At 38.9% G+C, this 27,428-nt stretch overlaps 2 protein-coding genes and 1 long non-coding RNA gene across 3 annotated transcripts; 2 read left to right on the forward strand and 1 right to left on the reverse strand.

The window, feature by feature from the left end:
* Positions 1-448: 448 nt before the first annotated feature.
* LOC109033451 (uncharacterized) lies at positions 449-4,689 on the reverse strand. The gene is made up of 3 exons (XM_019046074.2): positions 4,540-4,689; positions 2,947-3,226; positions 449-2,302 (listed from the first exon to the last, which is right to left on the reverse strand). The coding sequence occupies exons 1-3, from the start codon at positions 4,550-4,552 to the stop codon at positions 1,960-1,962; spliced, it is 636 nt and encodes a 211-aa protein (XP_018901619.2). The 5' UTR covers positions 4,553-4,689; the 3' UTR covers positions 449-1,959.
* Positions 4,690-7,250: 2,561 nt separating this feature from the next.
* On the forward strand, positions 7,251-13,927 carry LOC109033453 (uncharacterized). Its single transcript, XR_011899688.1, has 2 exons — positions 7,251-8,557; positions 13,340-13,927. It is a non-coding gene; the product is annotated as an uncharacterized lncRNA (long non-coding RNA).
* A 6,943-nt stretch (positions 13,928-20,870) lies between these two features.
* On the forward strand, positions 20,871-27,196 carry LOC140223732 (uncharacterized). Its single transcript, XM_072299029.1, has 3 exons — positions 20,871-21,023; positions 25,858-26,145; positions 26,714-27,196. Exons 1-3 carry the CDS (start codon positions 21,014-21,016, stop codon positions 26,998-27,000), a joined length of 585 nt encoding a protein of 194 aa, XP_072155130.1. The 5' UTR covers positions 20,871-21,013; the 3' UTR covers positions 27,001-27,196.
* Positions 27,197-27,428: the final 232 nt, after the last annotated feature.

The raw sequence follows: 27,428 nt of genomic DNA on the forward strand, positions 1-27,428 counted from the left end.
ACTGGCGGAGTCAGCGTCTTTGAAATGTTTGCACTCTCTGCATTGATTATTCCCTTTTAAACTGATGAAAAATAGTGTGGGCTTCAGAACTGTGGACGTAAAAATTGTGGACGAGAAGTCAGTGGACGTAAAAAAAGTGGACATAAAGTCCGTGTATACCTACAGACCAGGTTCGTGGGTCTAAAGTTCTTCATTTGATGATGTAGAAAAATTGAAAATCTAAGAAAAATGAACCAATGGTTAAAAAAATACGTATTGCAGAAAGTACTCACGTGTTTCTTGCCTAAGTTGAGTTAGAACTCATGGCCGAAAGTTAATTGAAAAACATTATATCGTAGGAAATGGACGAGCAATGTCACCTTTCTATGGTGTTACAGTAGTGAAGCCCGGTTTGTGGTTTACTGCTCTTGGGAGCAGAAATTAAGGTCGGAGCAAAATAGAAACTGTCACTTTATTTGTTGCTACTGTCAAAATTAACGCTGAAATACACGGTCAATTCATCACCAAAAATAAATAAATCAAATAAGATCGCTGAAAATTAAAATGTATTTATTCCCGATCGAGCCCGTGTTTCCGAACTTGAGTTTGACCCAATGTTGTGTTTAATTTTTTTATTTCAGTCAGTTTTTTTTACAACAACCAAGAGATGCTCAGGGTAACGTGGTAAAATATGAAAAAGTAAATGAACAATTAAAATGTAAACATGAAAATGTGCTTATTTTCAATTTGAAGTACAATACGGAACGATTTTCAAAGTTTTCCTAAATTCTAAAGACTGCAAATATATACAATACATATAAACTTAAACGTGTCTTATTCAACTTGAAGCACTAAACTTTCATATGCAACGAGACACCAATACATGCTATTCATCTTAACGGGATTTTTGTGTGGTATTTTCATCTTGCAATGAGCAAATTCGATTTCACACCCATTTCTTGAAGAGCAAAAGAAATTGATTATGGTAACAATTAAATACATAAACTATGAATATATTGGGGGGGAGGGCGTAATAAATTGTGTGCTTTTTTAGTGCGCTTTTTAGTACCATTTTTAAGGTTTTTTATCGGATCCGTCTAGATACTATATTTACATCTTGTTTGCGGAAGGATTTCAAAGCATCTCTCAACTGACGGTGAATGACTGAACTGAATAATGCATCATGAAAACTTTTCGGAATTGTGAAAATAAAAGGTGCAGGTGTTGAGCTATCCTTTGACAAGGATTGACAGCCTCTCCATCTCCTAAGGTTGATGATACCACGGGCCATGCTCTACCTCTATTCCTTCCTGTCCCGATTTACACATCGATTTTGAAACTTTAAAAAAAAAGCCCCCTTCTTGATTGCGGTGTTTCAAAATATCCCCCCCCCCTCCTGAAAAGAGAATTAAATTAATTTTATCGTTTTGATGGCAGCAATGAAATGTGCAAAAATTTGTTAAAATTTCACTCTCAACATTCAAAACTTGTTAGAATGCTACTTAAAGCAAATCAAAAAATGAAACTTAGGGTTAAAAGCTATTTAGGATAATTGAGGGCTTTAATATTGGGCTTTTGGCAGTTTAATTTAAGCTTGACAGCCAGCACTGCCCGAGCAACCCCAATAAATTTTCATCGGAACGTTGTGTATTAATGGGAGGAGTATTCTTCCCATTGACACAATTGAGATTTTTTTTCTGCATCAAAAAATTGCCTATTTTCTCTTCAAGTGGGGCTCATACCATTGATCGTCTATAATCGGTATTCCTTGACTGAATGACTTTAAAATATTGCTACACAATGGTAAAAAAAATTGCAATCTAACTGTATTGTATTATATTTAATTTGATACATTTTTAAATTTGAATTGCATTCACTTGAATTCTATCCCAATATTTCGTTGCACTATACTCTTTGGGTGATGATATGAGCACCAGCTACGAAGCTTTACAGGGTTTGCTTGTCGCTATCATGAGCCTACTAATCACTTATCTCATCGGGAGGAAAGGTGAATTTATTGGACCAGTTTTCCTTACTCCATTCCCATTCTATAGCCTCAGGGAGTGGTTTGAGTTCGCTGGCCCTTTTAAGGTTGCCACTGGGGTCCTTGAAGTAGAATCCTTTTTCGATCTCGGCGTTGGTCAGTGGGCGATTCTGCAGACACCACGGGCAGCACAGGGGGTTCGGAGGCCTGCTGAAGCAAATGTAATAGATCCAATCTTTTTCGGTCTGGAGTTTGGCCTTGTTGTACGGGAGTCTCTTTCCTAGCAGGAGCTTCGCCAGTTCCACCGCCCTGACTGGATCAAAGCCAGCAGGTTCTATCCTAATTTTCACAAGTAAATTGGATTCATTAGTTGACTTCATGGGCAAATTCTGCCGTGCGAAGGGAAAACGTCGTGTAAGCCTTCAGGCGTTGCCAAATTTCTTTAGATAAAATACGAATTTTTAAGAGAATATGTGAATATTTTCCCTCCAAATTTTCGGACAATTTTATACGCAATTGAATCGCTTAATACGATAATATTTCGCTTAAATACGGTGGAAAGAGATCAACAAAGGTGAGATAATACATGCCATGATGATTAGAATCATGTTTTTTTTTATAATTTTACGGGAAAAGGCCAATTGGGCTGAAATTTGCAATTTGGAGCTATGAATGGACCACCAGACTCTTGCTCGTCTGAAAAAGCACCTATGTGCGTAGGGAAACTATTGGCACATACGTTGTTTTTAAACCGGGCCGGAATTTATAGTTCCTAATTGCAAAATGTAGTCCAATTTCGAATAAGTTAACCATCGCACGTCTTTTTCAAAGTCCCCCCCCCCCGGCTCGGATTTGTTACGTAACGCTGAGCTTAACCCCCCTCCCCCCCGCTAACGCATTGTAACGTTGGCTCGAGCCCCCCCCCCCCCCCCCAAGAGCGTCACGTAAATGAACGGCCCTCATAGAAAGTAATACAAGCGAACCTGTAGGCGCGACTTATCGAGGTTTCGGGCACCGGAAGTGTGATTTTGATGAGCCACGTGTACTTCTGGTTGCTCCGATGTCTCCAAGGCATCCGCACCAGTGTGTTCTCGTCAAGGGCCAGCATAAGCCGCGAGTGTCCCGATAACAAGAGCGTTCCCTTTTGAATTTTCAGGTTCGTGTTTCTCAGACTCATAAACGGCCATCCATTCCCTTTTCCTCGGTTTGGCGGGATCAGCGCCGACAGGATCGCCAGGATCAGGGCCAATTGTTTCCATTGACCTCGAAGAAATTATTCATTTTTCTTAAAAGAGAATCTTTCACCTATAGACAGCTTTATTTACAGAACCTAGGAAGAGCCTAACCTGAGGCAAGCTTTAAACTAGAGAAAACTCAAACATAGCAAAACTTTGGTCAGATGTTGCGCTGTCATTTTCGTATCAAACAAATAAATTGTGCAAGTAGATTTTGCAACCTATGGCTCTGAAAGCCGAAAACGGTGATATATGTATTTTATGTCCTTTTTTTAGTCTAATACCATTTTTCGACCAAAGCGGAAACTACTCTTTGACATGTAAAGGAGTTTTTTTCTTCTTTTTATTTCTTCTACAAAATTAAATTTCGGTATAGTTTATGTTCCTTCTATTCATAAAAATTGCAATAAGAGTTGCGTATTGATGAGTAATTTTAACTCTTTTGGTCCGAAATGAAGATGCAAATCACTTGCAGTAGATTAAAATCACAATTTTGACCAGAAAACTTTTCCTTGTGAAAATGAAAAAGAACTTTGCAACAAACAGGCCCTTTCACCCAAAAGCTTAGTCTTATTCTGCTAAACTCGATCCAATGGGCCAGATGCGCTGGTCACAGAATCGTGTTTTGATGCTTGATTCTTATATAGATTAGGTTGAAATAATAAGGTCTGTTCAAACAGCAATTTTCTACGTTGAATATTAACCGAGATATCGCCCCTTGAAAAACTCGATTTATGACGTTATCCACTGCGGTAATACATAGCATGTTATGAACTACCGCGGTGGATGATGTCAAAAACACGACTTTTCGAAGGACGAATCTCGGTTAATATTCAATGTATGATTTACCTAGTAATCAACCATGATTTTTTTCCGCTGTCAGAAGAAAATTCTATTCAAACTTGAACAGGGTGTTCTAGCATCAGGATTTTTCTGATTCTTGTAGGATTTAAGGTCATTTAATTCGATTTCATCAGGATCTGAGAAAAATTGGTCGTAAAATCAGGATTTGAGAAAAATCGGCCGTTCGATCGGATTTTTTAATCGAGCTATTTTTGTGAAGTTAAATTCTCCTTGCGTGAAGTCTGGATTTGATCAGGATTTGATAAATTATGAAATCAGGATTTGGCATTCAGAAATCAGGAAAAATCAGGATTTCATCAAGATTTCTCAAAATGAAAAAAAAAAAAACTAGACATCCTGTTGTAGGAATCATTCATGTTTTTTCTCCTTTAAGAATATAAAATAGGAGCAGAGATTTTAAAACGCTGCAAAGAATATACGTGGTTTGGGAGTTTTACTGCCGATGTTTAATATATAACCAATGAATTATATACATACATGTCGGTTTCATGTAGGTCTGAAAATTCTCCTGGCGGTCCGAACGAAGGTAACTTCAACATGCACCATTCAAGAACTATCTCACATGCACCAATCAAGAACTATCTCAACACTAATCAACGGGAACAAGCTCGCACGTTCAGGTCAATGTTCTTGAAAAACGAAAATGTTCATCTATTCAGTCCTACGCAGAATTCAAGTTGTTCACTTTCCCCTCGCGTGTGGCGTAAGCCAGTGGCGTGGCGTGCTTTGCGATGTATCGATTGATTCGCCATTCAAACCTATGAAAAAAGATCGATTATCAGGGCGTTCGCAGCGAACACCCTAGTATTCGATTCTTTACCATAGTTTCAAATGGCGATATATCGATAATCGATCCTTCACGCCACGCCACTGGCGTAAGCAGAGTCGTGTGCTTTTACACGTACCAAGAGTTTTTGCTATCGTTAAAAATAGTTTCGTCTAAGTGCAGCGTGGTTTCACCATCAGTGGCGTGGCGCGAATTGCGATGTATCGATTGTTGTGCCATTTAAACGTATGGTAAAGAATCGATTATTAAGGTGTTCGCTGCGAAAACCCTGTTTATCGATCCTTTTCAATAGGTTTAAGTGACCGATCAATCGATATATCGCAAAGCACGCCACGCCACTGGTTTCACCATTCTCTCTGCAAAAAGGGGAGGCCAAAAAGAGAACATCAAGGTATAGATCGCTTGATACGTCAAACAGGTGGATTGTATCGATGTCGATGGGTTCAACATGTAAACGTAGCCTCGAAGTTCAATTGAGTAATCTGAGGGAACGAGATTTTTTTTAATAGATTTTTTATTCTTGTGAGTATAGAATGGCAATGGAAAGTGAAATTGTTAGGAATTTTCTCATTTTCAGCAGTTCCTACTTAAATCATAACATTTTTGTCTGAGGTAATGTTGCATTGCTGTGAACCAAACGATCCATCGAACCACTATCGAATGCGATCCATTATATAGCATGAGGAATGATGGAATCGTTGCATGCACCAAACGGAGCGCTTTTTCTGCGTTTTAAAAATTAGAGGAAAAACACTATAAAAAGTATGAAAAAATTAAATGGGTTTCGGGAATTTTTGGCTGTTACTTTCCACGGGAACAAGAATTCGGGTTCACCGATGTAATAAATCTAGTCTCACCGCTTTAATACAATTTAATAATATACACCAATAAGAGAAAAGCATTTAGATGAATTGTGTGTGTTATTTTATCCGCACTCATCAAATTTCGGCTGTTGATATGAGTGCAATAATATCCTCTAATTTATGTATAAGTATCTATCTGCCGTCGCTCGCTTAAACTTTAGTTTCAAAATTTACTTGATCACTCGGTATTTCATTTTTTAAATATGATAAAACTTTATACGGTCCTAATACTACACTTCAGCCTCGTAGCATGTAAAGTAAGATATTTTTCAATGAAATCTGTATTGCACAAAGGTTTAATCTTATCAACTACATCTATCTGTAGTCGTGGTACTCATCTTTAAAACAAAAAAAAAAAAAAGACCTAAAACTCTTTCGACCGTCAAATGATCGAAATTCGTCAAAGGAAGGTTTAAAACATGAGTTGCAAGAATGCGTATCTGTTGATTTAGTGCCAATTCATGGTGTCGAAAATGCGAATCCCGGTATATCTGCAGTATTTTCCATCAGTTCGAAAAATCATTCAATATGCTGATTGAGTCCGAGAAAGCATCTTATTCTTACTATCTTCAAAAGTTACTTTCCTTCTACAGACAATACTGCCGTGCTAAGGGAAAACGCCGTATAAACCTTCAGGCGTTGCCAAATTTCCTTGGATAAAACACGAATTTCCTTGGGAAATTTATGAATATTTTCCTCCCAATTTTTCAGATGATTTAGTTCGCAATTCCACCGAAAGATTCTGCTTTAAAGGAAATATATTCATAACGTTCCTAGAAAATGAACATTTTATCGAAGGAAATTTGGCAACTCTCGAATGTTCATACGACGTTCTTCCTTAGCACGGCAGAATAAGGAGTGTCGGCGGTTTTTTTGCTCTCCTGAAAAATCGTGTTTTCCGAAATGCGCACTTCTGCACGCTCACAATCGATATGTCATATAGTCAATGATGAGCAGTCAGCCCCGAAACCATATTGGCAAACAAACACCCTGAATATGAGTGACGCGAGCGCATCACGGCAAAAATTGGACTGCATTTTGCAATTTGGACCTATAAATTCTGGCTCATCTGAAAAAAAACTTATGTGCATTGGGAAACTAATGGCACATACGTTGTTTGTAAACCGGGCCGGAATTTATAGGTGCAAATTGCAAAATGCAGTCCAATTATCACGAAGAGCACTCTTTGCAGAGGAAAGAATGTCTTATGTCCTGCTGACAAGGTATACTGCCGTGCTAAGGAAAAACGCCGTATGAGCATTCGAGAGTTGCCAAATTTCCGCTCAGAAAATAGTATTTTTGAAGGAAGTTATGAATATTCCTCCTTGAAATTTACAGGAATCTTAGGTGAAATTGTCTGAAAAATTGGAGGAAAAATATTCACAAATTTCCTCTGAAATTCGTGATTTTCCGAAAGAAATTTGGCAACGCTTGTAGGTTCATACGGCGTTTTCCCTTAGCACGGCAGTATACGTAAGCGTAATGCCGTTCTTAAAACATGCGCGTAACGTTTCCAGAAACTTAATTGGAAAGTGCCACTGTCGCTGCGATCTTTCTACGAAGGAAAATTTCCTGTTGGATCGCTAGGAATTCCCGTGAAATATGCTGTTACTGGAATTTTTCATTGAGATAGCCGGAAGCGTCCTCGTTCAAACAGTATGCTTATACGAGACGTCCTGTCAATTTAAAGAGATTTCTTGTCCAGACTTGGGGGAGTTCTTGTCGTGGCATAACAATTAATCCGTAGGAACACTTTTGTTAGCCTTTGGAGCAAAATATGATACGGGCTTTGAAACATCTCTTCTGACAAAGTATAAGATATATTATATATCGTAGTATGGATTTGCCAATTACAAAATGTGTGGCACTGAAGCCATTTTTTTATGAGGTATGTTACTTACGCCTGCTTGAAATATCCTTGAAAAAATTTGATAGGGGCTTTTTCCTAAAATACCAACGGTTCTTTGTGGTTTGGTACCACTCCAATTTTTTGGATGACATGGTCATTTCCCATTAATATTGGTAGGTAGTACCGCAACTCAGTTTTGGAAAGTACCGCAACATTTGAGTTACTAACCTAATTATTTGGGGTACTACCACAATTGTTTTGAAATTTCCAAGTTGCGACTGATCGCCTACCTCTTTTTTATGTGAAACATGTCTGCAGTTCCGTGTATTTTTCAACCCAATTGCATTTCTGAAATTATAGTTAAAAAAAAAATAGTCTACTAAGAAATCATATCTGCACATTCGGTGAAAACACGATAAATGTGCAGTTTTGAACTTGAGGACTGACCCAGATGAATTGAAGATAGATTGGTTTAATGGAGTTATCGAAATTTCACATATTCATGTTCGATTTCAAGCCATTTTTTTGCCAAAAAAAGATCAGTCTTGGTGCGTGCGTCAATAGGTTGACATGAAGAGGAAAGCTACATGCTACATATGCTACAACTTGATGAGATAGGGAAGAATCGCCTAAACATTTTTTTCAATATGGAACGCCAGGCTGCAAATTATTGTTTTTTTCCGATTTGAAATTCTGAAACTCATCATGCAGATGCGAAAGAGCTGTTCAAGTGTCACTTTCGTGTCTGAGCCACGTCATTAAGACATCTAGTAAAAATTGGCATCTCTTCCTGCATGAAAGCTCGTGTACGAATTGAAAGTCTCTGTTGAAAACTGGAACCTCACTCGACAGGCATCAGCGTCAGTAAGAACAATATAGGTACTAACAAGCTCATTCTCAGCGTGGACGTCACCAAAAGTGTGTGTATCATGTCTCCAGTTATAATTCTAACGGCCGTAAGCTTTATTATGATAGGTCCTACCTCATGTACCTACCGTAAGTTATTTTTGAATTTGTTCATCTTGGACCTTTGGTTTTTCAGTCCTTTCGCATAGTTCTATAGTCATATTTTTTGTGCGATGAAAATTGAGACGAGGGAGTGACTTGCGGTGTTTGGGAAACAGCACAAAAAAAAAAAAAAAAAAAAAAAAAAATAGCTCCCATTCCGGTCTTTAAGTTTTATTAATTTACTTCAACGTATTTTCTATTGGGATGCTGGAAATATTTCTTAGGTATGCAACTACACTGGAAAAAAAACACATTGGATCTAGAGTCCAGACTCTTAAAAACATCGACAAGAAAAAATGCTCTTGATTCGATCAGATTTAAGCTTAAATCAAGAACCAAGCCTCTTAATTTGAGCGGATTTCTTTTTGATTTAAGCTTAAATCTGATTGAATCATGAGTCCTTTTTCTTGTCAATATTTTCAAGAGTCTAGACTCCGGATCCAATGTGTATTTTTTTCCAATGTAGGGCAAAATAATACTTTTCACTAACCAAAAACGTTGAAAAATGTTCCGAATGCAATCCTGTTCTGAATTACTTACATGAAGAAGTCATCTCCGGTTGATCTTCTGCGTGAATAGACTTTCCTTGCCGATATGAGTCTCTATGCCTTCATATATTTCCATTCATTGTCAAGATTAAACCCGACATTTCCTTCTTTATCTATAGAGTCTAATTAGACCCCTAGAACACGTTCTTCGCTTTTTCTGTTCAACCCTTTTAAAATGTGTCGCAGGGTTTCCTTTCAGGATAACGTTTTGAAATAGGCACCTTCAGATCAAGAATGTTTTTGATGCAAGCCTAGTTTATATGTATATTTGTAGAACACACCCTCAAAAGCGAATTCTAATGAACCACACGATCTGCAGGTCGATTATTGAATCGTTATCGAATGATTCTGATCGATAACTCCCTATCTTCACAATGCTATATATCGATCAAGGTCATTCGATAACGATTCAACAATCGACCCGCTGGTAAAAAACAGACCTTAAAAAACACAACCCTCCTAAAAACATGTACCTAGTGCATGCTGAACATGTCCAAAACTTCCAAAATCAAGTCATGAGTGAGAAATTAACATTTTTATTTTACACAATAAACACTAATTTCAATGTTTTCGCCGGCAGAAAAAGAAAAACCGTTATCAATGTAGGTCAAATTAGGCATTGAAAACAACCCATACCTTGGGCAAATAATTAAAGGTTGGCCGAATACTCATTTTCCTCCTCCTCTGATTCTTAGCCTTTGATCTTCTATGACCTATGATCTCCTCGAAAAGGGGAGAAAATATGTCACATGGGAGAATTCCTCAAATGTAAAACATGTATACCGAAAATCCTGTAGTGCTCGATTTGATAGAAATGGACTTCGTCTTTTCGAAGTAGGAATTGTGACCTGACTTTATCAACAATGAAGATGTTGCATGTGTGAGGGATTTGCGATTTGACTGTTGATTCTTATGTAAAAGTTTGCGAGAAACACAATGGTGGCACTGGTTTTCTCTGAAGTTAACTCCCAAGCTCGAAGAAAAGCTCTCAAGTTGAGGCCAAAATGGAAGGGATATCCCACGCTGTCCTGAGAGTCCACCTCCACATCACGACAAACTCTCCATGCAAAGATAGGGAGCAAATGCATTAGCAGGGTTGCCGTGTTTTCAGTTTTGGAATCCCCAAATAAAGTGGCAACCTTGCTAATGTATTTGTTCCCTATCTTTGCATGGAGAGTTTGTTTTGATGTAGAGGTAGACTCTCAGGGTAGGGTGGGATATCCCCTCCATTTTGGCCTCACTTCGAGAGCTTTTTTTAAGCTTGGGAGACGATTTCAGAGAAAACCAGTGGCACCATCGTGTTTCTCGCGAACTTTTACATAAGAATCAATAGTCAAATCGCAAATCCCTCACACATTCAATATCTCCATTCTACGAGGGTCGTCCAGAATGTAAGTTCACTTGTTCAATATTTCCTAAACTAAGGTAGATAAAGAAAATCTGTAGAAAACGGTGAAAAGCCACTACTCTCAGCTCTTTAACGCGCTATGGATATATAAAGTTGGTTTGCTAGAACTCAAGAGAACTGGGTATTTCTGAACTCGCCTCCCCTCCGCTCGGGTCCAAAATTTCACGGAGCTTCATTCGCAAGTGAGCCGTTGTGTCCGTCGCTTAAGGCAAAAAATTGGACCAGAGGTGGTTGAAATACATGTAAAACATGAGTAAAGATTTTTCTTAGGTAGGAAATAGCAGGATTGACCGTGTTTACTTTGATCATTGGTAGCTTCGGACTGCAGCACATGGAAATGTTGAGCTACATTTGGTTAACTCTTGGAGTTGTTACCCTGAATTTGGTTTCGGTGTCTGAATTGAGCTGTACTATTCATTCTCTTGCCAAGAACGGTGACCCAAACTGCACAAATTCAGGTTCATTTATGGTAAGAGCTGCATATTTTTCCAAATCATGGATCTTTGACGACATTTCGTCGAGGACGGGCAGGATTTGAACGCTTATGAAGGATTTAGTTATCTCGTGAGAATTAACGTTGACAATTCTGTAAACTTTTGCTCGGATGCAGATGATTTTGAAGCTTACACGGCTAATCCTGCTTTTCCCACTTGAGAAAAGTCTTTACTTATGTTTTACATGTATTTCAACCACCTCCACGGAGAAAAAAAACTTCGTTCGTGGGACCCACAGTTTAGGTCACATGAATCTCAGTGGCGTGGCGTGAATTGCGATGTAACGATTGTTATGCCATTTAAACCTATGGAAAAAGATCGATTGTCAGGGCGTTCGCAGGGAACACCTTAGTAATCGATTCTTTACTATAGGTTCAAATGGCGATATATCGATAATCGATCCTTTACGCCACGCCACTGATGGATCTCTGAAGTTTTCAGATTGAGCATCTGAACACTTTAGGTCCAGATGCTGAGGTTTGGATCACACATCTGAAACTTCAGTTCTTACATCTGAAGTACTTCGGTTTTCACATCCGAAAAACTTCGGTTCTCACATCCGAAAAACTTCGGTTCTCACATCTGAAGTACTTCAGGTGTAAGAACTGGAGTTTCAGATGTGTGATCCGAACTTCGACAGCTAGACCTAAAGTGTTCAGATGCTCAATCCGAAAACTTCAGAGATCCATATGACCTAAACTTCGGGTCCCACGCACGAGGTTTTTAGCTCCGTGTGTAATCCACTTTTTTGCCATAAGCGATAGACACGACACAACGGCTCACTTGCGAATGAAGCTCCGTGAAATTTTGGACCCGAGCGGAGAGGAGGGGGGCTCAGAAAAACCCCTTTTTCTTGAGTTCTATCAAACTAACTTTATGAATCTATAGATTAGATATAGACTAGTTAGAGAGTTGAGAGTAGTGGCTTTTCAACGTTTTCTGCGGATTTTCTTTACCTGCCTCAGTTTAGGAGATACTGAACAAGTGAATTTACTACCTGGACGACCCTCGTATTTTCTGACGTATGAGTCGGAATTGGTCAATTTGGGCGAGTTCATTGGACTGCATTTTGCAATTTGGAACTATAAATTCTGGCCCGGTTTAAAAACAACGTATGTACCATTAGTTTCCCTATGCACATACGTGTTTTTTCAGATGAGCCAGAATTTATAGTTCCAAATTGCAAAATGTATAGTCCCATTGTATTCTACGCACCGGCTTAAACCGCAATACTATGTCATGCTAAGGAAAAACGCCGTACGAACCTTCAAGAGGTGCCAAATTTCCTTTCATAAAACGCGAATTTCCTGGTAAATTTATGAATATTTTCCTCCCGATTTTTCAGATAATTTAGTTTACAATTTTACCTAAAGATTCTGAAAATTTAAAGGAAAAATATATATAGCTTTACTCAAAATGAAAATTTTATCGAAAGAAATTTCGCAACTCTCGAATGTTAATACGGCGTTCTTCCTTAGCACGGCAGAGTAGTGGCGAAATGGAACTGTGCGTATCTCCATAATGTCCAAGTAGATGAGGTACAGTGGCGTGGCGTGCTTTGCGATCTATCGATATTTCCCCATTTCAAGCTGTGGTAAATAATCGATTATTAAGGTGTTCCCTGTGATCGCTCTGTTTATCGATACTTTCCCACAGGTTTAAATGACCGATTAATCGATATGTCGCAAAGCACGCCACGCCACTGATTGCTGTAGATTCCTGACGGAACATATGCCAATGAACGTGCAAAACAAACCAAATTAATTAAGGTGATTCGATGGACGCCATATTTTGTGTCAGAACGGCATGCGATATATCGCATCAATTGGTTCCATTTTTTCAGCTACTCGTCATTTTTCTCCAGTTTTGAGATCGCAATTCTGTTGTCAGGAGACTAAAGCACTCACCAATTTTAGCAAAGAAATTCAACGTAATAAAGTCGTGGTTATTTCAGAGAGAAAACATCGCATTCGATACTGCCATCGAAACTGCACTCGAATGCGATGTTTTCTCTCTGAAAAAAACCACGCCTTTATTACGTTGAATTTCTTTGTTAAAATTGGTAAGTGAGTGCTTTAGTCTCCTGACAATAGAATTGCGATCTCAAAATTCGAGAAAAATGACGAGTAGCTGGAAAAATGGAACCAATTGATGCGATACATAGCATGCCATTCTGACACAAAATATGGCGTCCATTGAATCACCTTAAACCCAAATAACGTGGAAGCTGTTTCCTGCGAACGATATTTACGAGCTAAGGGCCTTCTCACAACTATCTCTTGAAATGCACCCAGTGTTTAACCACGCCCATCGCTTTTAGGCGAGCCACGTCCTACTAATATGAAGGAGTGCCAAGAGAAGCTATGCAAAGAAAAGGGAGGACTCATCATTAACGGAAAACATAATCTGCCGATCATGATTGTACAAAAAGAGATGGACGAAGAGGCACTTGAATGTGGATGTCGCATAAACCCGGAAGTGTATGATTTTCTGAAAAAAGGAAGATATAATATCGATGAATTCAACCTTTCGGTGTTTGGTAGCGTGGTTGGTATCCATAAATGGTTAAAAGATAACAAAATCGAATTCATACTAGGCACAGCAAAACATATTGAATGATCCGGAATATTTTCCTAATAATTTTGAAGTCAATCGAAAATATTACGGAAGCATCTTGTTTTATATTTTAAAGGTCGTTTGTAAAATTTTACAAATTGTCGAGTATATTGTAAAAGTATCATAAAAATGTCTCTAAAATGTAACTATTGTGCCTTTCCAAGTTTTTTAAAAAAAATATTGTAAAAGTAATGAATTTTAATGTTGTATCAAGTATAGAAAGTTGCATTAGAATGTTACTATGTACTTGTTTAAAACCATATTAAATGTCTAAGCACAATAGTACATCCTCCGTTGATTTTGCTTTGTTATCGAAACCTTGAATAAGTATTTGGAAAAAAAAAAACCAATACATTTTTTTGCAAGATATTCGTGTAGCATTTCAGGTTTGCTCTTTGATAAATTTTTTTCAATTCTATTCGATCAAAAACGGGTTCGTCAGGATCTCGAAACACCCCAGTCCTCTGAGCATCTATAGCTGAAGTTTAACCCCGATTACCCATGTTTTGGGGTTTTTTTTTCTTCGTCACCTTTTTGCTACCGATTTTTTTATATTGTTAAATAAATCACCAAGTGAAAGGACGGCCGAATGCCATGTTCGCCAGGTGTACGTCGGGTTCTCTCACCGACAGTTTGGGAAGTATCTTTACTTGCTCTCCATAATTCAGCGAGAAGAAGACGAGTCTAATTTGAGTGACCTTTCCACACCGTGCAGTCTCATTTATTACCTGATTTATTAATCAAGACCAACGTTGTCGGTTTGGAGGTAATTTCATGTAGACTGCGAGAGTTAAAAAAGAACCTGATAAATTACCCATCTACCCGATTCACTTAGAAGAAAATGGCCATAGTGGGACATTACAATGTTCCGTAAAGACCGCACTTCACGGCTTATGTAACTATTCTTTCCGTTCTACCCACCCTCGTCTCTCGCAATTTGACCGCGTTAAACAGAAAGGAACCAAGCCACATCAGCTATTGCCAAATTTAATTAAGCAATTTAATTTTTTACATGAAAACCTTTGTGCGGATTTTTGTGCAAATTTCAGTGAAAATTCTCCATAGTTTGAAGCAAATTCCCTGAAAATTTTAAAGGAATCCGCACAAAAATTATCTTGTAAAATAATAAATTGCCCAGATAAATTTGGCAAGATCTGATGTGGCTTGGTTCCTTTCTGTTAAACGCGGTCCAATTGATGCCGCTGCGGCATACAATTCAAAACACCGACTGCTTTCTGCGACTTAGTCTCATGGACCGAAAATATACGATTTCCCAGACCTCAACTGGACGTATTTCTATCAAACAGAACTATGTACAGGTGAGAAAAATAGTGTGTGCTCTAGAAAGCTGCATGAGAAACAATGTGGTCAGTGGGCGTGATTCCTTTTGAAGAATTGGAAAAGCGGAATTTTACATTCAGCAATCAGAGCTGTGTGCCAACTGAGTGCGGAATTCATGAGCTGCGGGCATCGCACGAGAGCGTTGTGGACAGGGCTCATGAGTTAAAGCGCACTACGAGGAGCCGCGACGACGGCATCCATTTCCGTTGACGTCACTGGCGCACACCCCATATTTCTCACCTGCACATAAATCTGTTTGATAGAAATACGTCCAACTAATCACATGACCTCCGTATTGAATAGAAGGGTAAAACAGCACTCAAATATTATTAAATGCATTCCTCTATCTCTGTTTATAGAGTGGTTCATGTGACGGAACTTTTTTGTCAGAGTATTTCCCACGTTTATATTCGGTTAGTATAATAAATTGAGTATTAGACTTAGTCAATCAGAGTACATCTCCAATGAGTTTGATGTACGAAACCAATAAGTTTGTGTACAAAATTAAGTTAAGTTAATTGCATCGAAATCATCCAACTCTTTTTTCAGTGAAGTTAAAGTCGTTTCAAATGTTTAAAACTCTTAAAAGTAATGGACACTTGACCTGAAATTTGTCAGGAACCGACATTGATTTTCGAAATCGATTGTCGTCTCAAGCGGAGAACAGATACTTTGATCCACACTCGCTGAGTCGTTTCAAAGTCGTTTCAAATGTTTAAAACTCTTAAAAGTAATGGACTTTTGACCAGAAATTTGTCAGAAACCGACGTTGATTTTCGACATTTATTGTCGTCTCAAGCGAAGAAAAGATACTTTGATCCACACTCGCATTTTTCTGAACTTTCACTTCAAGGCCCTTTTTCCATGCCGGGTCTCAAATAATAACAACATTTAAAATATCAACGTTTAAACCGAGGATAAACATGGGAAACAAAGTTCATAAGACTTGATGCAATCGAGTCAAAGGTCGATTTTCTTTGGATGCATTTCCCTCATTCTCTCGTACTGCCGTGCTAAGGAAGAACGCCGTATGAACCTTCAGGCGTTGCCAAATATCCTCCGAAAAACAACGAATTTTCAGGAAAATTTGCGAATATTTCTCTTCCGATTTTTCGGAGAATTTTCTTCGAAATTCGATCGGAAAATTCTGAAAATTTCAAGGATAAATATTCATAAAATTTCTCAAAAATAAACATTTTATCGACGGAAATTTGACAACTACCGAATGTTCATACGGCGTTCTTCCTTAGCACGGCAGTGTAAGCATTGCGCTTTTTCTTGCCGGAGCGGATTATTACCCCATGCTTCGTGATCGCGGACCAGCTACACGGATCAGGCCGACATTGATGGCGCCGCTAGATCCAGCGGTGATAAGTGATGACTCCTGGCGAAACACGGTGACTCACTGTCAGACCAAAAAACATGCCGAAAGTGCGCAGACTCGATGACTAGTTGATAACGTTTCTTCGAAAAAAAAACCCCACGCGTCCAAATGTTGCCGTGACGCTCGAGGTGGGATATTGGGTATGTCAGGGGCCGAATTTTGTCGGCTTTTTCACACGGAGTGCAGCATTCATCGATGAGTTCCAACCGCACCACCGGCCAATCAGAAGCGCTAAGCCGGACTTAAGTGCAGTCGAGACTCGTCCTAAGTATATTTCAGTTCGGTGAGGTTTTTTTTTCAGTATGAATCTCTAAGAATAATTCATTGATTCAAGACTCTTGCAGAATTAGACGTATTTCTATCCATGACGTGAGCCCTGTTATTCACATATTCCTAAGGGTCTCAGGGCTCATGTCTCAATGCACATGGTTCCGTTCGACAGAAACACGTCCAATTTATGGTTCGATAGCGCATCGTTACTAATCGCAAGGGAATCATGAAGAATTCCTCTGTGAGATCGATCAGGAATTGTATGAAACGGTGAACTGTATGTAGTTATTACAAGAAACTATGTACGGTGAACTATGCACATCGGGTTTGCGTGCTTCGTAGTTCTGTTCGATTTTATTCATTTGTAGACTCATAGTTATTTGCAGCGTGAACACGTGCGATCAAAGGGTGAGCGTGTTTCGCCGATGGCTTTTTCCTAGAATAGAGGATTTGGAAGAGAAAATTCCATAGCTCTACATGAAAGTGCTTCATGAGCTGCATGAGGACACGGCGTTTTTCTCGATTTTTTCCTAATACGGAGAAATGTTGATTTGCAAGAGGGGAATGCATGACATTCTGACGTCACAAGGCTGCATTTTTCATTTAAACACCTGTACTTTAGACGAGGACTGTTGAAAATCCAGGAGTAAAATTCGGTGCCAGTCTATCTATGTAGCGCCCAAAAACTGGACTGCATTTTGCAATTTGGAACTATAAATTCTGGCTCATCTGAAAAATAAACAATTATGTGCATAGGGAAACTAATGGCACATACGTTGTTTTAAAATCGGGCCAGAATTTATAGTTCCAAATCGCAAAATGCAGTCCAACTGTAAGTGATATGAATTCGAAGTGAAACTAGCACCATAAAAGCGTATGACACTACACAAAAAGACCAGATTCTGTTCTGCGATGGTTTAAGCCAGTCTGTGAGAATAGAATTTACTCCAAAAATTTTAACATTGAGATGATGATCATTCTGTCATAGCTCTTCCAATCCAATAATCGTTCAACATGGAAACCAACTGTGTTCTTATAGTGGGTCCAGTTAGAAGCCTTCACTTATAAATGAAATTCATTAAATTCTAGACACATGAAAATTTGCATTGAAGACATACCGCATGCCTGCGCGTGCAGTGCATATCGCTTTTAGAAACTAGAAAAACAACGAATATTGGTTTCGGTGTTTCATAATGTCTGCTCTTGCTCAGTTTTTCCTGTGCGAGAATGTTCACAATCTATTCGTCCTACGGAGAGGAAAATTGTTGAGCGTGCTATATTCGACTCAAAAAATAAAACGTGCACTTTGTTTATAGGACATTTCAACAACAACTTTTTGTCCGTGCGTCTGTTTTTTCTAGTAGTTTATGTCCGCGCGTTTTTCCGGCAGAGGAGTTTCGGTCCACCTACTAATTGAGAACCAAAGTTAATTGGTCCACTGGTAAATATTCACATCACTTACATCAAGCAAAAGCCCGCTTTCATTCAGCTATTTCATTCTTGTTTCAAAATAAAATCTTCTTAATGGCATACTCAAGAATGTTTCTGCCTAAATTGAGTCACTTTTTTCTCTAATGAAATTCAAAAATTATGCTAAACGTTATTAAATACGGATACTAGAACTTGGTGAGTTTTTGGACTCTCTTTCTGTGCCGTAATATCTTAATTTATTATGCAAAAATCATAAAGGATGCCTGTCATTCTTAATACGTTGGAGCGCCTTCAATTTCGTATGATACTGTGCAACACGTCTGTTGTGAAATAGTTGCTTGAGGCGCCGTGGTACGCTGCGGCACGGCGGGCGGGCGGCCAACGCCTACAAACCTAAGTGGATACTTCAAGCATTGCGCGATGCGTGAAGTATCCCCTTAGGTTTGTAGGGGCCTGTGCGCGTTACGCGCTGGCAGCACGCCACTTTCGTTTGGTTCTAATATCTAAACTCGCGGAGTCAGCATTTTTCAGCTCATGATTTTGAAGTGTTTGCACACCGTGCATGGATTATTCTCATTTGATTTGATGGGGAAAAAACATGTAATAAAGGAAAACATAATGTGTTTTGTAACTATTAATGTGGTTCCGTGTCAAATTTAATGATTCCCAAAGCACTTAAATATTTTCTTTTATATTTTGTGCTGTTTCTGTGCTACATCATTTTGTATGCGCAACCAAAAGCTCAAAATTGGACAAACTTGACTCTAAAAGATCGATATACAAATGGACTAAAACCGAAGATTTTGTGTTTCTTGGTTTATTTTCGTCTCTTATTCATATTTGTATAGTTTCTTTCAACACAACTACGGCTCATTGGGATGAATATCGATGCCATCGCTTTGAAAAGGTTTTACAAATATTGGCAAGTTTTAAAAATGGTCTTTGAATGAAGTACTATTTTCATTTCAAAAAGGGAAAAAAAGAAGAGAAAAAAAGGGGATATATTAGGTTTATTTTGTGTTGAAAAGTTTTAGGATAGAAATTAAACCAAATATTCACCAATGTCAATTTGAAAAGATAAATCAAAAGAAGAAAATAACATTTCATTTAAAAAATGAATTACCGTAACAACACCTCAATCCCTCTCAATTCGCTCATTTCGATATTGGCAGTATAATTTTACATTCGGACTAAAATATAACACTTGGACCACGTCACTGTTGCTTATTTTACAAGTGAACGTAAACTACTAGACAAAACAGGTAACCAGACAAAAAATCGTTGACGGAATGTCCTGAAACCCGCCTTATTTTTCGTCCGTGTGCACAGCGCGCGTGCGTAGTTGCAGCAACCTGTGAATTGATACTCGGCCGTGCTAAGGAAGAGCGCCGTATGAACATTAGAGAGTTGCCATATTTCTTTAGTTAAATAGTTTATATCTGAGAAGAGGTATGAACATTTTCCCTTGAAATTTTCAGGAACTCAAGGAGAAATTCCGAACAAAGTTATCCGAAAAATTGGAGAAAAGATATGACTAAGTTCATCAGCGAATTCGCGTTTTATGAAATGAAACTTGGCAATGCCTGAAGGATTATACGGCGTTCCTCCTCAGCACGGCGCACAGTGGATCGGGTCGATTAGAGATGTCGGACATGAAATTTTCGACTATAACTGAGAATTTTGGTGTTTATTTTGTCACATTTTAAATTCTAAGGGGTGTTCCTGGAAGAAAATTTTACGAGAAAACCAATGGAACCACTATTAGAACTTCAAAATTGTGTATAAACGGAGTTATAAGCTTTTAAAGTTTCCAAATTTTGTCCGACCTTTCCTATTGACTCGATCCACTGTGCGGCGGTGCTCCCCTACGAAAATTGATGAGCAATACTTTAATTTTTCCGGACTCGCGGAGTGATGTGCGGGTCCTGGAGGAGACCAGCACACGTGCAGTTCTGGTTCATCCAATGGGAGGACGAGCTTTTCCTTGTCAGATGGACGTATTTATGCTAAAAGGAACTATGTCACACGCCAACCCTATGCACATAGTTCCTTTTAGCATAAATACGTCCAGATGAGTTTACTTTCCGCGGAGTCACTTGACGCACTCGATCGTCCCGCCATAGTTTCGCGCGGGAAAAATCACGTCGCCCCGATCGCGCCATTAAGCGTAAAAGCTTTCCCAGGGACGCGCATCGGGTAATGCGACGTATTTTTACCTGAGACGCGTGTTTCACTCTTTGTGACCCTCTCCCGGTTTTTGTGCCCGCCGAGTGGAAAACCGGGAAACCTCTTTCCGAAGAAAGTTTTGGAATTTTGTGGAATTTTCATCCATATTGAATTTTTGGAGTTAAATATAAATTTTTAGAATGCGATACGGATTTTCGGAATTTTCGTCGAAATTTTCATATTGAACGTGGAATCTGGAGTGAACAATGGAGGAATCGACCGGGAGATTTTAAGTTCCTCTCATTTTCTTCTTCTTTTTAAATTTTCAAAATTGAGTGTATACTATCTCTTGACCATTTTTGGCCTTTTGATTGATTCAGCAAATTTTCCAAAAATTCTTCGATGAAAAACAAATAAATAATGCAAATTTCTGAAAAAAAAGAAAGAAAAAACCGCACCGAGGATCTATGGAATGTTAAAATAATTCGCTCATTGTGGTTTTCGTGCACTTGTGTCTTTTTAAAAGGAGATTGTTTTTTAGGTCCCACCGCTGAGTGATGTATCCTTCCTTTGCGCCCTCTTGGCTTTTTTTCCCCCGCGTGTTTTAATTACATCAGGTGACTGAGATTGTAAATATGAAAATATTTCAACCACAGCTTTGAATCCAGGCATTAAAAAGCCAGTTTTTACAAGTCATAACAATTGCCTAATGTTTCTATTTTTTGTGCTTGTTTCAGGTAAGAATCCTCACATTGTCCTGTTATTTCTATCGTAAATCCTCTCTGGATGGGCACCTGTAAGTATTTTAATTTTTCCCTTCAATTTCACTAGCAAAGTCTAAAATGTACTATTTACTCAATGATGTGCGTATGACTGTAGATTTTTAGCCTCTCACTTCAAGGAGCACACCACAACAAAGGTTTAATTTGACACAAATGAGTCAACCCTGTTTCACAACTCCGCATGAAACACAAAATTAGCTTTCGTCATATGGCACGAATCTTCAATCAAAAACAAACACACTGAAAAAAAACCACATTGGATCTAGAGTCCAGACTCTTGAGAACATTTACAAGAAAAACTACTCCTGATTCAATCAGATTTAAGCTTAAATCAAAAGGAAATCCGTTCAAATTAAGAGGCTCGGTTCTTGATTTAAGCACAAATCCGATGGAATCAAGAGTATTTTTTCTTGTCGATGTTTTTAAGAGTCTAGACTCTAGATCCAATTGTGTTTTTTTTCCAGTGTGGGTAAAAAAAGGCTGCAATACTATAAACACTAAGAGGGCACTGCCGTTTCTCAGTTTCTTTCACAGTTAAAAAATGTTGTGTTGGATATTTCTCTGTGTTACTTTTTTGTGTCAGATCAATCCAAAGGACGCTTGGTTGATCAACACAATTTTGTGTCAAATTGACCCAAACTTTAGGTTACCCTGAGACATCTGATCATGAAAAAAGTGTCCTGCCGGTCTTATGTACTGTCGTTTTCCTCCCCATACTCTGAGGTCGTGGCTAGCGCACTGGATTACCGACGGTATGGTATATCTTTCGATCCTGGCGGCTGGTGACTAATTTTTAACGACGACGTCGTAGATTTTCAACACAAAGATTTGGTCACCTCAATCCAAAAATTTGGTTAATTTCACACAGGGAAAACTAACACACACAAAATTTACCGACGTCTTGTATTATTCCGTGTTTTACTTCCCATATTAAAACATGATTTTGGTAGCTTTTTCTCACAGCAGAGCCGTTAAAGGCTCATTTTTAGCCGCAGAAAATGATCAATATTGGAATACATTAAATATGTGAATGATGGCCAGAACTCAGTTGTTATGACGCAATCACTCACCGCGAGTCACCATTCCCTTAGTAGCTCAAGTGTTACGAAACGCACTTTTTTCCGATTTATGAACCCTTCCCCCCTGCCCTAACGCATCCATAACGCAGGCCTACCCCCCAGACCCCCTTTTGAATTACAAAGGTAACGCTATCCTGACCCCGCCCCTATTTTCAAAAAAAAGGAGGGATTGCCATGCTTTGCACGTGTATTAAAGTTTTTTCCCCTCCCGATTTGGATTTGTTACGTAATGCTGAGCTTAACCCTCCCCCCTCCTCCCCTTGTAACGTAGCGTAACGCTGGCTCAAACCCTCGTTACGTAATACTTGAATGCCCCCTTATTTGTGTGTCTTGCGCGCAACCGATGCGTGTTCAAAAAATAACTCAATTTTAAAATTTTGGCCGTCTCAGCTCCCCCCGGTTGCATCAAGAAGATTCGCCACTTTTTCTCTCGGTTACTAAAAAAAATTTTAAAAAAAATGGGGGAAAAAAGGTCTTTCCGGTTAGACTATAGACTTTCTGTACAGAGAAAAGTACTGCATGTCCTTTAACTGCTGGTCATAAGTACACGGAATGTGAGCGCGGAGGCTCCGGACGGAGTGGGCGGTTGGTGGGAGGGGGGGCGAAGGTGAAAGGGGGGTGGGATCGCTGGGGAAATCAGGGGAATCAAGAGAGATAGCTCATCTCACACAACTCTTCACCTCCGCAGCACCGGGTCGCACTCGAGTCGCTCGGGTCAGCTCGCGCACCCACCCATTACGATAAACAACGCGAATGGGGCAGATCGATACCCATTTTACTTTCCGAGGGAAACAAATAAAACTTTATCATTATACGCATTCCAATGGAGATGTTGCGTGTGTGAGGAATTTGCGATTTGGCGATTGATTCTTATGTAAAAGTTCGCGAGAAACACGATAATGCCACTGGTTTTCCCTGAAATCAACTCCCAATTTCAAAAAAACGCCCTCAAAGTTGAGGCTGTATTGGTGGGGATATATCCCACGCTATCCTGAGATTCCATCTCTACATCAAGACAAACTCTCCATGCAAAGGTAGGGAGCTAATACATTGACAGGGCTGCCACTTCATTTGGGGACTCTAAACTCGTAAACACGGCAGCCCTGCAATGTATTTGCTCCCTATCTTTGCATGGAGAGTTTGTCTTGATGTAGAGGTGGACTCTCAGGATAGCATGATATCCCCTCCATTACAGCCTCAACTTGGGAGCGTTTTTTGAGCTTCGGAGTTGATTTCAGGGAAAATCAGCGGGACCATCGTATATCTCGCGAACTTCTACATAAGAATCAACAGTCAAATCGCAAATTCCTCACACATGCAACATCTCCATTCAGAGATTTTTCTCGAGTGATCGGTCTGTTCATTTTAGAGACGGATATAAAGTACAGGTAAAATGACAGTATATAGAGGTGCTAAGGGTCCGTTGCACGCGAAATACACAGCCAACTGAATACCATGTTTGGAAGTAAATTTGAAGGGCTTGGAAGACAAGACGCATAAGCGCAATTCTCGCTATTTCGAGAAATACGTGTTTGAAGTTTGAAAAATACATAGATCCAGATGGTGAAAAGAAAGTTCAAAGTGTCATTTTCATGTTAAAATATTAGAATTTGGGACCTAATTTTTTACCAGAATATGCATTAAGACTAGATCTAATCGAAATCAATAATAACTTAGTTTTTTCAAAAACTGCACTCGGGCACCTTGTCCTCCAAGCCTTTCATTTGCTCGAAAATCACGTTGGCCACATCAAAAAAGTCTGATATCCGCTCCTTAACTCGCAATCTGCATGTATAACACGCTTTTTCGAGTTTATCGCGTCTGCAGGCAGTTTTTCTCAATCACCGCCGACCTGGTTTCCACAGGCGGAGGAGTAAGAAAGAACTACCCGAAGTAAACACACGATTAACTAACTTTTTTTAATTGGATGATTTCATATGTTTCCGAGCGGTCGTTATCTTTTTCTTTCTCTATTGTGCTAAGAGAAAAGCTTCGAATCAATTGAAATCTTTCGCACGGAGAGTTTATAACAGTTTGCAAGATTGTTCGTTTATTCAGGTCAGGTCTCTCCGGGCAAACCTGACGGCCGGCCACCACGAAAAACTGCCCGCCTATATGCGGTAAATTTGAAGAAGCGTGTTACAAACTACGCGGATTGCGCGCTGAAGGAGTTTATTTCTGACTTTTTTTATAGGACCAACATAATTTCCGAGCGCATTTGCTCTTAGAAAGTGTATTCAGTTGACTGTGTCTCTTGCGTGCAAAAGATCCATTGGTGAAAACACGATAAATGTGCAGCTTTGAATTTGAAGACTAACCCAGATAAATTGAAAATCGATCTGTATAATCGAGTTATCGAAATTTCTCGCATTCATGTTCGATTTTAAGCCATTTTTTGTTTTGCCAAAAAAAAGGTCAGTCTGGGTGCGTGCGTCAATAGGTTGACACGAAGAGGAAAACTGCGTGCTAAATATGCTACTACTTGATGAGAGAGGGAAGAATCGCTTAAGCATTTTTTGTCAATGAGGGATGCCAGGCTGCAAATTAATTTTTTTCCGATTTGAAATTCTGAAACTCCTCATGCAGATGCGAAAGAGCTGTTCAAGTCAAGAGCTGTGTCTGAGCCACGACATTGAGACATTTAATAAAAATTGTCATCTTTACCTGCTTGACATACCCGTGTACGAATTGAAAATCTGCATTGAAAACTTGAACCTCGCTCGACAGGCATCAGCGTCAGTAAGAACAAAATAGGCACTAACAAGCTCATTTTTAGCGTGGACGTCACCAAAAGTGTGTGTACCATGTCTCTGGTTATAATTCTAATGGCCGTAAGCTTTAATATGATAGATTATGATATGATAGATATGATTTTTAATATGATAGGTCCTACCTCATGTACCTACCGTAAGTTATTTTTGAATTTGTTCATCTTGGACCTTTGGTTTTTCAGTCCTTTCGCATAGTTCCATAGTAATATTTTTTGTGCGATGAAAATTGAGATGAGGGAGTGGCTTGCTGTGTTTGGAAAACAGCACAAAATTTGAGTTTGAACGGACAAAATGATTCAATTCAACATTGACAACATTGTTTTAGGATAGGCTGCAGGTAAAAGACAACTCATTTGTGCTGAAAAAACAGATCTTCAAAAACACAATCCTCATCAAAACATGTACCTAGAGCATGCTGAACATGTCAAAAACTTTCAAAAACAAGTCATAAGTGAGAAATTAACTCGCTCCGGCTTAAAAAGAAAAATCGTTATCAATATAAGTCAAATTTGGCATTGAAAACAACCCATACCTTAGGCAAATAATTGAAGGTTGGTTCAATACCCATTTTCCTTCACCTTCTCTGATCCTAGCCTTTATGATCTTGTCAAAAAGAGGGGAAAAGACACCACTTGGGAGAATTCATAAATTCTTAAACATACAAACCGAAAGTAGTTTAGTGCTCGATTTGACAGAAATGTACTATGTCTTTTCGAAGTGAGAAGTGTGAAGTGTCCGTAAGTATAATGGGACTCAAGGGTAGAGTATTTGGATTGCTGCTCAGATTCCTGACGGAACATATGCGAATGAACCTGCAAAACAATCTGAATAAATAAAACCAAAAATACTTGGAAGCTGTTTTCTCAGAAATCCATCGTCGACCCAAGGGCCTTCTTACAACTATCTCTTCAAATATATCCAGTGTTTAACCACGTCGGGCCTTCTTACAACTATCTCTTCAAATATATCCAGTGTTTAACCACGTCCGTCGCTTTTAGGCGAGCTACTTCCTACTGATATGGAGGAGTGCCACGAGATGAACGAGATATGCAAAAATGAGGGAGGATACATCATTGGAGGAGAACGTGTACTGCCGATCATGCGTGTACATGTACAAGAAGAGATGGAAGATTGGGAACGTGAATGTGGATGTAGCATAAGCCCAGAAGTGTATTCTTATCTAGAAACTCATCATTATGATATCGACGGTTTCCAGTTTTCGGTGTATGATGACTTGCCTGGTATCCGAGCATGGTTAGAAGAAAACAACATCAAATTCTTGCCAGGTATAGAAGAATGAGTCGAAATATTTCCCTAATAATTTTGAAGTCAATCAAAAATATTACGAAATGCATTTGAAAAATAAAAACACACTAAAACACAAAAAAAAAAACAAATGGGTATACAAGGCCAGAGGAGACATAAAATAACCAGGACGTTTCGGGCCAATTACATGCCCATTCTCAACTGGAACAGAAGCTAAAAAGTAAAATAACGAGAATGAAGACCGGTAGAATCATGCAAATGAATGTAGTTGCTGATTCCTCTCACAGACATTTCGAATTTTTACATTTTTTAGCTTCTGTTCCAGTTGAGAATGGGCATGTAATTGACCCGAAACGTCCTGGTTGTTTTAAGTCTCCTCTAGCCTTGTATACCCATTTGTTTTTTGTATTTTAGTGTGTTTTTATTGCTGTCTGCGTTCGGGCTATTGTGTCTCTCGCTCTCTTATCTCTAAAGCATTTGTTTATATATTTTAAAGAAATCGTCCGTAAAATTTTACTTTAAATAAGGGTCTTCTTGCATCTATCTCCTTAAAGACATCCAGTCTCTAACCACGCCCTTCGCTTTTAGGCATCAATATGGAGAAGTGTCACAAGTTTTGCTACAAGTATGGAGGATACATCATTGGAGGACTTCAACTGCCGACAATATATATCTTGCATGGACGGGAAGATACGAACAATGCTGTGCCTGAATGCGAATGTAGATTGAACTCAGGCGTGGAATTTTATCTAGAAAATGAAGGTTATAATGTCAATAGTTTCAAGCATTCGGTGTATGATGGCTTGCCCGGTATCCGGAAATGGTTGAAAGAAAACAAAATCAAAATCAGACCGACGTTCAAATTTAAATATTGAAAGATTCCGAATATTTTCCTAATTATCATCGAAGTCCATCAAAAATATTACTAAAGCATCTCGACAAGGCATCTCGGAGATAGCCAAACACCGCAAACGAGATACGTAGTTGCGGACTTACACCGTCGAAATTTATGTTATTTGTTGTAGCTTTCTTTGAATAATATTAACGATTAAACAGTTCTGAAAACGTAAATTTCAGAAAATTCACCCAATCGTTTCCTTTCTAAAATAAAAATTAGCTCTGGAGATTCTAACTAAGAAATGTCCCTTCTGCACCCAACGCTTCAATGGAGAATTTGCATGCAATTTTTTTATTTGCTTCATCTGAAAGTGCTTAAAGAGCTGATTTCAGTATTTTCTCTTATTTTTTTCTGATATGGGAAATAATCTAAAAATGTATTCATAAGTGAGAAAATGCTCCGCCT

The sequence above is a fragment of the Bemisia tabaci genome, chromosome 4 (assembly GCF_918797505.1).
Source record: "Bemisia tabaci chromosome 4, PGI_BMITA_v3".
NCBI lineage: Eukaryota > Metazoa > Arthropoda > Insecta > Hemiptera > Aleyrodidae > Bemisia > Bemisia tabaci.

Bases quoted from the DNA above. Each gene is read 5' to 3' on its own strand.
- LOC109033451 (XM_019046074.2), bottom strand. The intron at 2,303-2,946 runs GTTCGCTTGTAT...TGTGAAAATTAG, and splicing joins TCGATAAGTCGCGCCTACAG to GATAGAACCTGCTGGCTTTG.
- LOC140223732 (XM_072299029.1), top strand. The intron at 26,146-26,713 runs GTATAGAAGAAT...CTTCGCTTTTAG, and splicing joins CAACATCAAATTCTTGCCAG to GCATCAATATGGAGAAGTGT.